Below are 14,070 nucleotides of genomic sequence, written 5' to 3'. Positions count from 1 at the left end.
AAGATTCTTACGCATAACAGCAAAAAAACAGCATCGAACGGTGAGCGCTTGGGTTCAATTTCAGGAAACATGATCACCAGAAAACGAGTGACACAGGGGGCAGCAATGCGGAAAAACTCATTGAACTTATTATGTCATTTATCGGAAAAACTCATTTCGAATTTCGAGAAAAAAATAAATGAAAAGTCTAGCTCGAAATACTTCCCATTTGTCAAGCAGATCAGCCATCGGATCCGCGTACTTTGAAAGAAAACAAGTTTCTCAGCTCAGAAAAGTTTCAGAGAACATCGTTTTGGAAACTTGATTTGGGAGATCTTTATAATGATTTGGGAGAGCACAAAAACATCCATTTGTTCGACCAAAGAATGATCAGCCAAATTTTCTGTTTTTTTGAAAATCTTTACCCTAGATCCAAGTCATATGAAGCCATTTAAGACTTCAATATATTCAAAATTAGATAACTTGAGAAAAATTGAACTAACGCAGGTTCGGAACTAGAACTTTCTCGGGATAAAAACTTTCAATAAATTTTCAAAAATTTAGTCAACCTTTTTAGGTCAATCGGATTTTTAGTCCAATTTAACCAAACTTTCTGCGCCGCACGCAAATTTTTCCAAAAAAAAAGAGGCCAAAAAAGCGTTTATAGACATTTTTTGGAAAAGTATGATACAAAAATAACGTTTTTATTGAGAAATAGGAATTTAGAGTCGGCGCTATCTAACGGTCCTATAAGTTTAAATTTCTAAACATAGCCAATTGACAGTTGGAAAAGAGTACTGAACCCAAGGAAACTGAAAAAAAACTGAGTGGTTTTTCATACACCTTCAACTTATGAATTTCGAAGAGTTTGTAGCTCTTTGCATTTGTAAAACAATTTATGATGGACACTTTTTCTGATAAAATTAACTCAATTTGAGAAAACTGGATCAATCAGTAAATTTTATTTCGCTGGAAAAAACTGAAAACTAAATTCCACTTTCGAAACTAGGAGTCGATCGCGTTTTTCGGGACGTTTACACTTTCGCTGTAAGATCGTGGAGTTTGCAATCCTTTTACAGAGGCAAAGCTGCGCTTCGCAAACACTTGCAAGAACAGGACCAAAAATCATTTCTATCAAGTGAAAACAGAAAAAGTAGAAATAAGCCTCTAATGAGCAAAAACTTGCGTGTCGGATTCGAATATGCGACCTAGCTAATTTGAGTCTCACACACTAACCACTGAGCCATGAATGCTTAAAATCTCCAATAAATAGCCACCAATATTGAAGCTACATATGCTAATAAATTGCCAATTCGATTCAGCAAAAAAGACACCAAATACAAAATACACAATTTTGATAGTAATAATTTGGAACATAATAAACTGAAGACATAAACACTAACTTTGCAAGTAATAAATTATAAAGCCACATTATTTATATATTATGCATTTCAAAAAATTAGGAAATATGAGTCAAAATATTTCTGAAAAAGAGTTAATTATAGTTAAGTTGTTTGAAACAAGTAGCTTTTTTTGTTCATTTGATGAATTTAAAATGCATCAAATGTGTTGAGTAATTACTATTCGAATGTCAAAGCACATTCTATCAAAAAGATGTAAAGGTGCCTCAAAGGTTAGTGTTCAATGACTAGTTCTTTTTTGGTAAAATTAACCCAAGATTTTTGAGAAATCTTGATCAATGAGTAAAATTCTTATTCCGCTGGGAAATCTTAAAATTAAATTCCACTTTCAAAATTGGAATAAGACCACGTTTTTGGTGACCTTCACACTTTTGCTGTTTGATATTGGATTTTGCCTTCCTTTTAACAAAGGAAATGAACTGAACTAAAAAAGAAATCAAAAGCGAAACAGCGAAAAAATCAGCATGCAAAATTTTGTATTAACCGGGCAAAGTGAACAAAAAAATTACTTAGAAAAAATTGCAGGTGGGAGGAAGGAAAAAAGCCCAAGAATTTTCGAGAAAAAAAACATCAAAATCATCGCGACCTATATAAGAGTCTGAACTACGTTCATCGAGTCCTTAACAATCGAAACAACGGTGAAAAACTTTGAACCACCTACTCCTAAGCGTCGAATTTATACACTTTCTGGTGGCTAGCAAAAGCAAACTGTGGACTACTGATATCTTTAGCCCCGTGGCCGAGCGGGGTACAGCACGTCTCTCATCACGAGCGTAGTGCGTTCAAACCCCTTTTTCGGTCACGGTTGGAGGTGCCTCAGTGTCATCAGTCTCCTCAAGGTTGGACCGGCTATGGCAAAACGAATGGCATCCCCCCTCCCCCATGGTTGGTCTTGCATTGAGTAGGACCGCAGGTTAGAAAGAAACTACTTAAACCTACGGCCTATTTAACGCGGGTTGGAACGGACATCTGTCCATAGCTACTATTAACAACAGAAACCGTGCCAATTTACCTTCGATGTTTCGCCTGATTGGAGTGCCAGTGACACACCACCTGTTAACTGCATGCAACTTTAACAGCATTTCAGTTGCACGGGCAGTATGACACTCAATCTGCTGAGCCTCATCTACACACACTCTCCACCACTCCACACAGGGGAGGGGAGAGGGCAGTGCTCTGTACCTCTTCGCTCTTCGCAGTCTGCAGGGGTGGGGATCCGCTTCGAGCAGTTTCTGCTTTGGCACTGAAATTTAACAAATAGGCCAAGTGGTACTTCAAGTGAACAACGTAAAAAAAACGAAATGGTTCAAAGCATTTTTGAAATAATAAAGCTTCGAAAAATTGGTTTTACAGTATATAACACTTGCTAATTGCAAAAAGGCTTCCAAGATAAATATCAATCCAAACTATGAATCAATAAACTAGTTTTTTTTACAACTGTAAAAAAATGTTAAAAAAACCATTTCGTTTTTTTTTTACATTTTCCTATCTGTCTAGCTAGGGCTGTTGTCTATCCATTATATAAGGAAGGTTCTAAACTTGATGCTACAAATTACAGACCAATATCCCTTCTTGTCACCTGGAGCAAGGTTTTTGAGCGAGTAATGTACAACAGAGTATACAATTACTTGGAAACGAATTCGTTAATATACATTAAACAATTTGGTTTTCGCAAAAATCACAGCACAGTCGATGCAATTTCGGAAATAACAGAAAAACTTCGTTTAGATATGAGCAGGTCGCAAAAATATACTGCTTTTCTTGATTTGAAAAAAGCTTTTGATACACTGGATCATCAGATACTATTTCAAAAGTTGCAAATGTATGGGATAGATGGAAAAGATTTAAGTTGGTTCATAAGCTATCTGAAACATCGAAAACAAGTAGTAGAAATAGGTACAACAAAGTCAACGTGGATGGACTTAAAGTGCGGCGTCCCTCAAGGGTCAATACTAGGACCACTTTTGTTTCTGATATATATTAATGACCTTCCCCAAGTCTGCCAATATAGTGAAGTTTTCCTGTTTGCCGATGATACTAACATAACTGCTTTAAGTTGCTCTGTTGAAAATTTCAACAAAGACTTAGAAGCTGTAGGCAAGTGGTTAATATTAAATAAATTATCCCTGAATATAGATAAAACTGTTCAAGTCTACGTCTCTTCAAATAGTGCTTCCAACCAAAACATTTATATAAATAAATTACCTTTAAAAAATGCTTCATCTAGCAAATACCTTGGAATTATTTTGGATGCTAAATTATCTTTCAATACTCATATTGATTTAGTTCGAACTAAGCTCAGAAAACAATGTGGAATTATTTCAAAAATTCGTCATTATGTTCCCAGAGGTACCATACTAAAATACTATGCCTCTAATATTAAACCAATTTTACAATACGGCATTTTAGTGTACGGTTGTACCAGCTATACAAATCGTTTGCCTCTTTTGATGATACAAAAAAAAATTATTCGCCTAATTTACTTCAAAAGAAATTTTGAAACAATACGGGATGTATTTTTTGACCAAGGAATCTTAACAATACACGAATTACATGTGTATGAACTTCTAAAATTTGTTTTGAGATCTGTCTCCGGACTTCATTCTGAAGAATTTCTAAATGAACTTTTTAAATTTGAAATACCAACGTATAGGACTAGGAGGGCTAATTCAGAGTTGATGAAAATTCCTAATTTAAAAACCAAAATGCAGAGAATGTCGATAAGTTACAGGGGAACGAAACTTTACAATTTACTTAAACAGAATTTTTTAATGCCTAATGAATTCACTAATTTTTCACAGGCTAATATTCAAAGCGTGGCTCACCGAATTAGAGATCTGTTCATTCTAAGCAACGAAGAACTCATCAAATTTATCTTTTGCCAGAATTAAATTGAATTAATCCTAAAAGATATATTTTTTTTGCATATGATGGATAGATGAAAAATAGATCTAATAATAGGAATTAATAAAACACCATGGCTGCTCCACGGACCCGATATTTTTTTGACGTAATCCCCGGAAAACCTAGTACGACGGACTCTTTGTGAGTTTAGATAACTGAATAAAAGTCTCGGAGAAGTGGCGCATCCATTAAGAATTTCAAAAAAAAAAAAACATAAATTTTTTCCAAAATGGGCCGAAACGGCCCGCTTGAGGGGGAACCTATGCCCAATTTTTTCGTTTTTCCTATAAATCACTTAGAAATTTCATATTCCTGCCCAAGGCTTAAAATGAAAGGAAAAAACTTGTATTTTTCTTTTTTTTAGGTAAATATTATAATCAGTTCATTAACATTTGCAACTGTTTTAAATAAACTAAGTTATGTTGTGTGTTACTTAAAACGGAGATAAATCATGCCATTCCTGAGTAGGCCTTTAGACCCTCTAATGTATAATTTTATATTTCACCTTTTTTTGTTCGTTCTATTTTTGCAAATATGTAGAATTTATGCACTAGATTTCATAATAATTTGAAACCCAACTAACTACATCATTCATGTTTCTAATATTTTTTGCGGCAGCATTTAGTATCCCTTATGGGATCGTTAGCTGTCCCCTCTTTGATACTGATGTATTTATGCGCAATATGATATGAATTTTCTAGTAACATTGAGAAATTAATTCTTTCTTTCTTATAAACGGTGCACGCCAAAAAATTTAAAATAACAAATTCCTGATGATATTAACCATTGAATTACAGAGCCCACTTCTAATAAAGGTGGTTTACCATATCTGGTCCATTAAAAATAGTTCCCAGTGGTGATTAGATCCCTCAAACTATCGTTTAGAAAGAGTATTTCTTTACGATGCTGCTAGAGTCTGTAAGCCCCCCCCCCTGTTCAATCGGAATATCAACATCTTTTCTGTACACGCACTGCAGAGCAATGCACATCTCTATCTTCCAACAGTAAAAGGATCAAATATTGTCGTCCCTTACTCCTATTCTTAATTAAACACAGAGGCGAAGCGGAAATCTTTTGAAATCTAATTTTTGAAAACTAGTACATATAAGTTTTCATATGTCTCGATAGAAGTTCACTCCAGGCAAACATGCCAGGCACTTGAATTTTAAATCAGCCACCACTGAACAAAATTTACAAAAACAAACAAAGCCGACAAACTTTGAGCAGACACAAGTTGAGCCGAAAAAAAACTACTTTGATTTACAAAAAGTTTCAAGTCCCACCTTAAACAACAATGGACAACACTTGCACTTTCAACTAGAAAAAAAAGCTGTTTGCAGCATAAAAAAAATCAGTGATGTGGCAACTAAGCCAACAATCTTTGAGCTGAAACCACTTGAACCTAAAAAAAAATGATTTTTTTAAAAAATATATTTCAAATCCCCCGTGAAATTAGAATGAACCACACTTGCACTTGCAACTACGCTGAAAATTGTCTACAGCACAAGCAAAAACCGTTGTGGCAGTTTAGCCGCCAAAACTTGAGCGAACAAACGAAAAACCAACAATTCATTTTTCTCGGACTTTTTTTTTCATTTTCCTTGATACTGAAAAAAAAAACAAGGTCCGGCCGCAACTCAAACCCCAGACTTTAGGTTAAAAAGGCAACTGTTTTATCAACAAGCCAAAGGGGAAGCAACCTGGAAGATGTTTAGAGGTTGTTCCACTCTTAACCACCTCTGTTTACACCCCCTATATTATAACCCCGTAATATGATAACCCCACAACAATTTAACCCCCTTTTAATGACGATAATTTGTTTCAAATTAAGTCCTTTTTATAAGTACAGGAGTAGTCCAATTAAGCTTACTAATTGAGGCCTGAAAAGCTAGTCTTAATTTACTTGATGCCTCTAGCATCTCGAAAATAATTGCCTTTCGATTAGTTAGAGAAATAATCCCTCACTCACGCGTTTAAAACAGAGATAACCTACATGTTTCTTTCACTAAGTTTTATGAGAAAAATAGCGGATTAAGAAACAATTGAAAAAGGATTACGAAACAAACCACGAGTTCGCTTTAGCACTCAAAATGTTACCCGCACTGGCTTTTGAAAAAGAAGAAGAAATAGGAAATTCATACGATAAAATAGTGGAGGAAATTCATATAGTTTGCGATCGCACCATGAAAGAATCGGAAAAAATAGCGAAAGTGGACGAGCTTTGCCTTATCAAAGTCTAGACTATCTGTTCAAATCTAAAACGCATTTAGCAGCGTCCATGCATGTTAACTCATTTTGGTTCGCAAAATTTTTCGCAATTAAAGCTTTGATGTTTACCGCCGATATGGTTCCGAATCCTTTTCAAGTAACTTTCACTTTGATTCTATTAATTGGTTTTAAAAAGGGATTAAATTGTAGTGGGGTTACCTGATTTCGGAGTTATATGCGAGGGGGTTAAGAAAAAGGGGGTTACAAAATACGGGGTGATAAGCTTGGGAACCGTTTAGAGGAGACAAGAAGAGAAGTGAAAAGAAGTCAGCTGCATAATCAGCAAGCGATTCAACTGATTTTGTTTAACTAGTTGTTAACTAGAAAAAAAGCCTATATTCCAGTTTGATAACGCTTGCTAATCGCAAGCGTAATTAACTTCATAGCGAAGTTACCAACGCGTACCTAAAGCCATAATTACACGAGAATTTACCTGCTTTAAGTAAATCTATGTAAGAACGAAGTTATAGCAAAATTGATTGCAAAAAATTGTTTTTCAACAAATACGTGAATTTTTAAAACTACTAAATACCTTTAGCTCGCTTTGAAGGCACTTCTTTGTTGTCCTCATGCAAGTTCGTGTGCAGTAACTCTGCTCTGAGTGTCTCGAATGTCGTAATAACCACATCATACTGTTGAAACAAACTCGGCCAGATGAATCTCTGCTTGCTGCTGACTCCTGTATAATTGAGTGCTTTGAGCGACCCTTGGATGACATGTTTATCAATCTCTGTCATCCATTGGTTGCAAATTGCACTCGGAGATACTATCAGCGTTGTCTTCACTTTTACGATGTCCTGAAACGGCCATTACGCTATATTGCCTCACATTGATTCTTATCTTATATTGCCTCACATCAGTTGCTTCAATTTCACTTCCAAGGAATTTTTGAGAGCTTAAGAAAAACCAAATGTGATAGCTCTACTTTCGGGTGACATTATCCAAATTTTCTGATCTTCATCTTCATTTTATTTTTCATCAGATTCCTAGAATAAATATCATTTTTTCTCAGATTCATAGAATATCAAGGTCTTTCAAGGTCTGAAACTCTGTTACCATTTTCTGAGTGACGCAAAAAGGACACACAAACTGTCTTCGATATTCAGCTGTCACTCTGGTCTTTCCATTTTTCCGTCTCTTCTGACCGATCTGTGGCTCCTCGCGATAAGATACACACTCGAAGTGCATCCACGAATCGCACTCGCTACATTTAACTGGAGTTCCCAATCTATAGGGTGAACAAAAGGCTCCAGAGCACGCTTTGAAAAGCTTAACGATTTCGACAAAAAAAACTAGTTGAAATTTAAGGTGGTTGCGTAATATTCCAGGGTAGACGTCAAGCGGGCAATTATTATGCCCTTGGTCTATCCTCTTCAGATATGTTATACAAAATGTCAGATAAATTCAATGATGACTATTAAAAATGTGTTTCTTCATTTTCTGTATTTTTGCATTTAATTGTCTGAAGAAATAAATTCTTTCTTTCTTCTTTCTTTCAAGATGTTTGATGGGTTTTTGAAAATCATGAGCTCTTATAATAATTAAAATGTTTCCTTTAATTTAACTGGGTGTAGACTGCCACCTCGCAACTGACCACATTATCTTTTGAGCCCGATGAACAATATTGAGTCCTAACGAACAAATTAAGTTTTCAAGGTTTTTCAAAAGGAATCAAGAATTTGAAGCAAATTAAGAGTTCCAAACAGAATCAAACAGCCTTTTGGTCGCCCTGATGACTGACCTGCTATCATCACGATCATCGGGGTCATGAGTGACATTTCCGCAGACGCATGCAAGCTCAGTCACCCCATTTATTTCATCATACGAGTTCAAGTTACTTAATCCGCAAACATCGCTTCCTGTTTCTTTCATCGTACCTAAGATTTCTAAAACAAAAATTTTAACACTTCTACTTTTTTCTGGTGTTTAGTTTATTTCATCCTTTAAAACACATGCCTCGAACGATATTTAAGTTAAAACTGAATTAACAATATCCTCTGAAAATGCATGCATGACTTGAGTTTCGCTTGAAGTCTCTCAATCAGCTAAATTGTTGTACGGCGCCTGGAATGCATTCCCAGAATAGCTCCCGAAGATAATAGACTACCTTATTTGTTAACTTTGACATTTCTATTCATGTTCAAGTTAAAAAAGTTCAAGCGAGCGGAAGACATAAAAACGTATACATTAGACATTTTCAGCCTATTATCTAATGGAATACTATTTACATCGGGCAAAAAAGAACAGACAATTGAAACCTTGATTATAATTCTGATAAAAAAAAGGCTAATTTTACTATATTTCTATTAGATAGTTTGAATGATTTCATTTTTTGTTAACTTACCGGAAGGGAAAGCAATCCCTTCTATTTTAGTACCCTGCTGTCCTATATCTTCAGCATCCCGTTTGTTTTTCAGGATTAGGTCCAGAATTTCTAACGTCTTCCCTAGCCCCATCTCATCGGCCAGCACTCCTCCTGGAGTAGGTTTCTCAACTAGGGGTAGTGAAATCGAAAACTGACCGGTCCAGGCATTGAGGAACAAAGTATCCGGTTGCATGTTTTCGATTGAAGTAATTTGTAATTTTGGAAGAGTAACTTTTTGGAACAATGGATGCATGTTGGGATCTGCAAATCAAAGCAATATTTGCTTTTCAAACTGCATAAAAACATATATAAAATTTTAATTGTAGCACGATACTTACTATCACAATCAAAAATAAAGATTTCTACTGGCATAGGAAAATGAGGAAAAAGGTAGCAAAAGTAAATAACGACGATAAATTAGGCGTATCTTAATACTGTTAGGCAATCAACACTCAGTTTGCTACTAGCATTAGAAAAACTCAAAATCGCCTTCGTTGCAACTTCAGTCCCGACTAAAATGAAACAGGATAGTCAAATTTTGAGAAGTACAAAAACCCATTTTTAATCAGTTTTGATCAAAAAATGGCAAAGAAAAAGGTTTCATAAAAAAACTACAAAGCTGATTTATTATATCCTGACAAAAAAATGGAAATTTAAAAAGCGGTTTTTCCAAATTGGGTTGACATTAGGTAAAAAATGATAAGAACAAAATGGGCTTTGAGTTCCAGCGCCAGAAAATATCCACCAAAAAATATAGTGCAATTTCTTGGTGAAATTCGGACCAAAAATTTTAACCCCAAAAATAGGTCAGGTCAATTTTGTCTCTTTTTAGTCAGCTTAAACTTACACCAAAACTACATGATCATATTTTGAGCAAATTATATCAAAGTGAGCCTCATGAGACGACCAAAAAAGTTGAAGACTGTAATCATCTAAAATCCGCCCAGAACTGAAAAAAGTTTTTACCAAAAAAAGTGGGATTATACATAGAAAAACTTCATTTCATGTTTGTCAAACAAAAACATTCATTTATGGGTTTTAAAATTTGTTCTAACTTTCGCAAAATAAATAGCATAAAATTAATTCTGCTAAAAATCTAAGCACATTTTGCTCTCATTATCTTTTGTCGTATGTTAGCCCAATTTGTGAAAAAAAACACTGTACTAAACGTAAATAAACAATTACATGTAACAAGGATAGTCAGTTGTCGTGCAAGTAGAAAGTACCGAAGACAAAAAATTTTTGCAAATTTTGATGTTTTTGTTCGTTCGGCTATGAGCAGTTCTGAAAAAAAGCATAACAAATAGGTGCATTCGATAGTAAGAGTTAAAAACCATATTTTACCAAAGTTTTCGGCAAAAAAGAGTCGAAAAACATAATTAAAAAATTTAGAAAAAAAACAATCAAAACAATGTCGTTTTTTTTTTCGTTGTTTTTAGCATTTTTTATTCTCAAGAAGGCGCTAAAAGAAGCTTGAAAAACTAATATTCCTGGAGTCAAACTAAGCTTTTTCGTCATGTATCCAAATCAACGACCTGCTCGTTCGCTTTACTCGCTATATCACTCGACCCCTTCCGACAGTTATTTTGTGGAAATTAAAAAAAAACTGAAACACACCCCCCCCCCCCCATACAAAGTTCCCCTCTACTTTCAGTGGCCAGAAACAAAAATTAAAAAAAAAAACACCCTAGAACACAATTTTTCCTCATTTTCAATCGTCGGAACAACAACCAGGTTGTTAAAGGCTCACCTGAGAAGTTGACGAAACAGTTTCCCGAATTTTTCTCTTTCTGAAGCATCCATTGAACCGCTGCCTTCTGGTAGGGCCTCAGTTTTGGAATCAAATCTGGACTCTCACAGGGAAGAGACCTGTCTCCTGAGATCAACTCCGCGTCAGTTTGACACAGCCGCAAAATAGTATTTGTATCGTCCGGATTCAGCCAATGCTCACCATCTAAGATTTTAAAAAACAAAAAATAATAAATTAGGCCAAGGTTCATACCTTTAATTCTATTACCTATTATTTAATGTATTTTCAATACATGTATTTAAAAAATGAACCAGCAAGTCGTAGTCAATAATAGCACCATAAATTTTTATCTTAACCATTAAAATTTTAGTTTTGAGATTTTTGGTAAAATCTTACCATAAATATCGTCAAAACATCCAGAACCAGAATCGGAGAAAACGTCTTTCCAAAACATTTGCCAAGAGTCGCGTATTTTACCCTTTTTGACAATATAATTAGGATCAAAAATGAAGCCAGGACTCCTTGGCAGCCCATAATCAACAGCACATCTTTCGTTAACGTATTCTGTTACAAGCAAAGTTTGATTCATATCTGCCTCTAATGATAAGGTTAAACTGATGAAAATATTCTTAGTTTTCGTCAGAAAACTAACAGCCGACAGCAAATTGACATCAGTATATAAAGGTTCTGACAGTCTAAACTTCAGACTTAACTCTTTATCAGAACCAATTTCTCCTTGAGCAACATAGTAATCTTCTGCGAAATCATAGAATAGTAAAATCGGAAACTTTGACTTGTTCAGAATTGTTTCCAGCTTCTGCTTTTTCTCTTCCTCTAACTCTATGAACCTAAATGACCTTGAGCGCAAGTTGATAGTGAGAGTTTCAGATTCACCAAGCTGATCAATAGATGTTATCGCTATTTTGACGATACATGCCGCGCTCAAAGCGGCATCATTTTCACAGCATAAGTTTTCAAGGTAGTTGCTACTTTTCTTTATAAGAAAGAAAGAATTAATTTCTCAATGTTACTAGAAAATTCATATCATATTGCGCATAAATACATCAGTATCAAAGAGAGGACAGCTAACGATCCCATAAGGGATACTAAATGCTGCCCCAAAAAATATTAGAAACATGAATGATGTAGTTAGTTGGGTTTCAAATTATTATGAAATCTAGTGCATAAATTCAACATATTTGCAAAAATAGAACGAACAAAAAAGGTGAAATATAAAATCATACATTAGAGGGTCTAAAGGCCTACTCAGAAATGGCATGATTTATCTCCGTTTTAAGTAACACACAACATAACTTAGTTTATTTAAAACAGTTGCAAATGTTAATGATGAATTGATTATAATGTTTACCTAAGAAAAAAAAAAAAAAAATACAAGTTTTTTCCTTTCACTGTAAGCCTTGGGCATGAATATGAAATTTCTAAGTGATTTTTTAGGAAAAACGAAAAATTGGGCATAGGTTCCCCCTCAAGCGGGCCATTTCGGCCCATTTTGGAAAAAATTTATGTTTTTCTTTTTTCTTTTTAATTCTTAATGGATGCTCCACTTTTCCGAGACTTTTATTCAGTAATCTAAACTCACAAAGAGTCCGTCGTACTAGGTTTTCCGGGGATTACGTCAAAAAAAATCTCGGGTCCGTGGAGCAGCCATGGTATTTTAATTCCTATTATTATATCTATTTTCCATCTATCCATCATATGCAAATATATACATATATACATATATATACACACACATATATATACATATATATATACATATATATATATATATATACATACATATATATATATACATATATACATATATCTTTTAGGAACAACTCAATTTAATTCTGGCGAAAGATAAATTTGATGAGTTCTTCGTTGCTTAGAATGAACAGATCTCTAATTCGGTGAGCCACGCTTTGAATATTTGCCTGTGAAAAATTAGTGAATTCATTGGGCATTAAAAAGTTCTGTTTAAGTAAATTGTAAAGTTTCGTTCCCCTGTAACTTATCGACATTCTCTGCATTTTGGTTTTTAAATTAGGAATTTTCATCAACTCTGAATTAGCCCTCCTAGTCCTATAGGTTGGTATTTCAAATTTAAAAAGTTCATTTAGAAATTCTTCAGAATGAAGTCCGGAGACAGATCTCAAAACAAATTTTAGAAGTTCATACACATGTAATTCGTGGATAGTTAAGATTCCTTGATCAAAAAATACATCCCGTATTGTTTCAAAATTTCTTTTGAAGTAAATTAGGCGAATAATTTTTTTTTGTATCATCAAAAGAGGCAAAAGATTTGTATAGCTGGTACAACCGTACACTAAAATGCCGTATTGTAAAATTGGTTTAATATTAGAGGCATAGTATTTTAGTACGGTACCTCTGGGAACATAATGACGCATTTTTGAAATGATTCCACATTGTTTTCTAAGCTTAGTTCGAACTAAATCAATTTGAGTATTGAAAGATAATTTAGCATCCAAAATAATTCCAAGATATTTGCAAGATGAAGCATTTTTTAAAGGTAAATTATTTATATAAATGTTTTGGTTGGAAGCACTATTTGAAGAAACGTAGACTTGAACAGTTTTATCTATATTCAGGGATAATTTATTTAATATTAACCACTTGCCTACAGCTTCTAAGTCTTTGTTGAAATTTTCAACAGAGCAATTTAAAGCAGTTATGTTAGTATCATCGGCAAACAGGAAAACTTCACTATATTGGCAGACTTGTGGAAGGTCATTAATATATATCAGAAACAAAAGTGGTCCTAGTATTGACCCTTGAGGGACGCCGCACTTTAAGTCCATCCACGTTGACTTTGTTGTACCTATTTCTACTACTTGTTTTCGATGTTTCAGATATCTGCCACATCGTAGACTTGAACAGCGATGTGGCATCTGCTTCGGAAACCCATGATCATCTTCATCGTCTATCACGCCTCGTTTTCGTTTTGAATTACTCTGACTGTTCAGATTTAGCTCGACAGCGTGTACTCTCGAAAACTCGATGAGATTTAAAACCTGTTCTTCAAAGTTGACATTTTCGGTACCGGTCAGTGACCAGGTTTGAGAGCAGCGGTCGCGTTCCGGTAAGAAATTGGGCGCGGACTTTTGCCGAACCATTTGATAACTTAAAGCAGAAAAATGGGAAAACTAAAACGATAAAAAGCTATGTGACGCATCATTTCGCCAGGGATGGCAAAATCCCATTAACTCATTGCAAAAAAAAAGACACGAGTAGACGATTGCTGCGCAAGTAGTCCAAAAAATTCGAGCTGGTGTCATTTTTTGTTCAAGGTATGACGAGATGAACTAAAAAAAGCTGAAACGCAAGTAAATTGAACATTATCGACTAAACTAATCTTCAAA

General features: G+C 34.7%; 1 protein-coding gene across 2 annotated transcripts in view; it reads right to left on the bottom strand.

Annotated features, from left to right (window-relative positions):
- Positions 1-11,681, bottom strand: part of LOC134839549 (E3 ubiquitin-protein ligase SHPRH-like) — a 63,877-nt gene extending 52,196 nt beyond the window's left edge. For both annotated transcript variants that reach the window (XM_063855138.1, XM_063855139.1), the window contains exons 1-7: positions 11,084-11,681; positions 10,688-10,891; positions 8,917-9,198; positions 8,314-8,458; positions 7,629-7,800; positions 7,105-7,369; positions 2,413-2,643 (exon numbers count right to left, since the gene is read on the bottom strand). In XM_063855138.1, the coding sequence (XP_063711208.1) occupies positions 2,413-2,643; positions 7,105-7,369; positions 7,629-7,800; positions 8,314-8,458; positions 8,917-9,198; positions 10,688-10,891; positions 11,084-11,276 (1,492 nt within the window). In that variant the 5' untranslated portion in view covers positions 11,277-11,681. The remainder of the gene's footprint in view (positions 1-2,412; positions 2,644-7,104; positions 7,370-7,628; positions 7,801-8,313; positions 8,459-8,916; positions 9,199-10,687; positions 10,892-11,083) is intronic.
- Between the last annotated feature and the right edge of the window lie 2,389 nt (positions 11,682-14,070).

Source organism: Symsagittifera roscoffensis, chromosome 2 (assembly GCF_963678635.1).
Source record: "Symsagittifera roscoffensis chromosome 2, txSymRosc1.1, whole genome shotgun sequence".
Classification (NCBI taxonomy): Eukaryota; Metazoa; Xenacoelomorpha; order Acoela; family Convolutidae; genus Symsagittifera; species Symsagittifera roscoffensis.
Note: the sequence above shows the minus strand (reverse complement) of the source record. Positions and strands in the feature narration are given on the sequence as shown.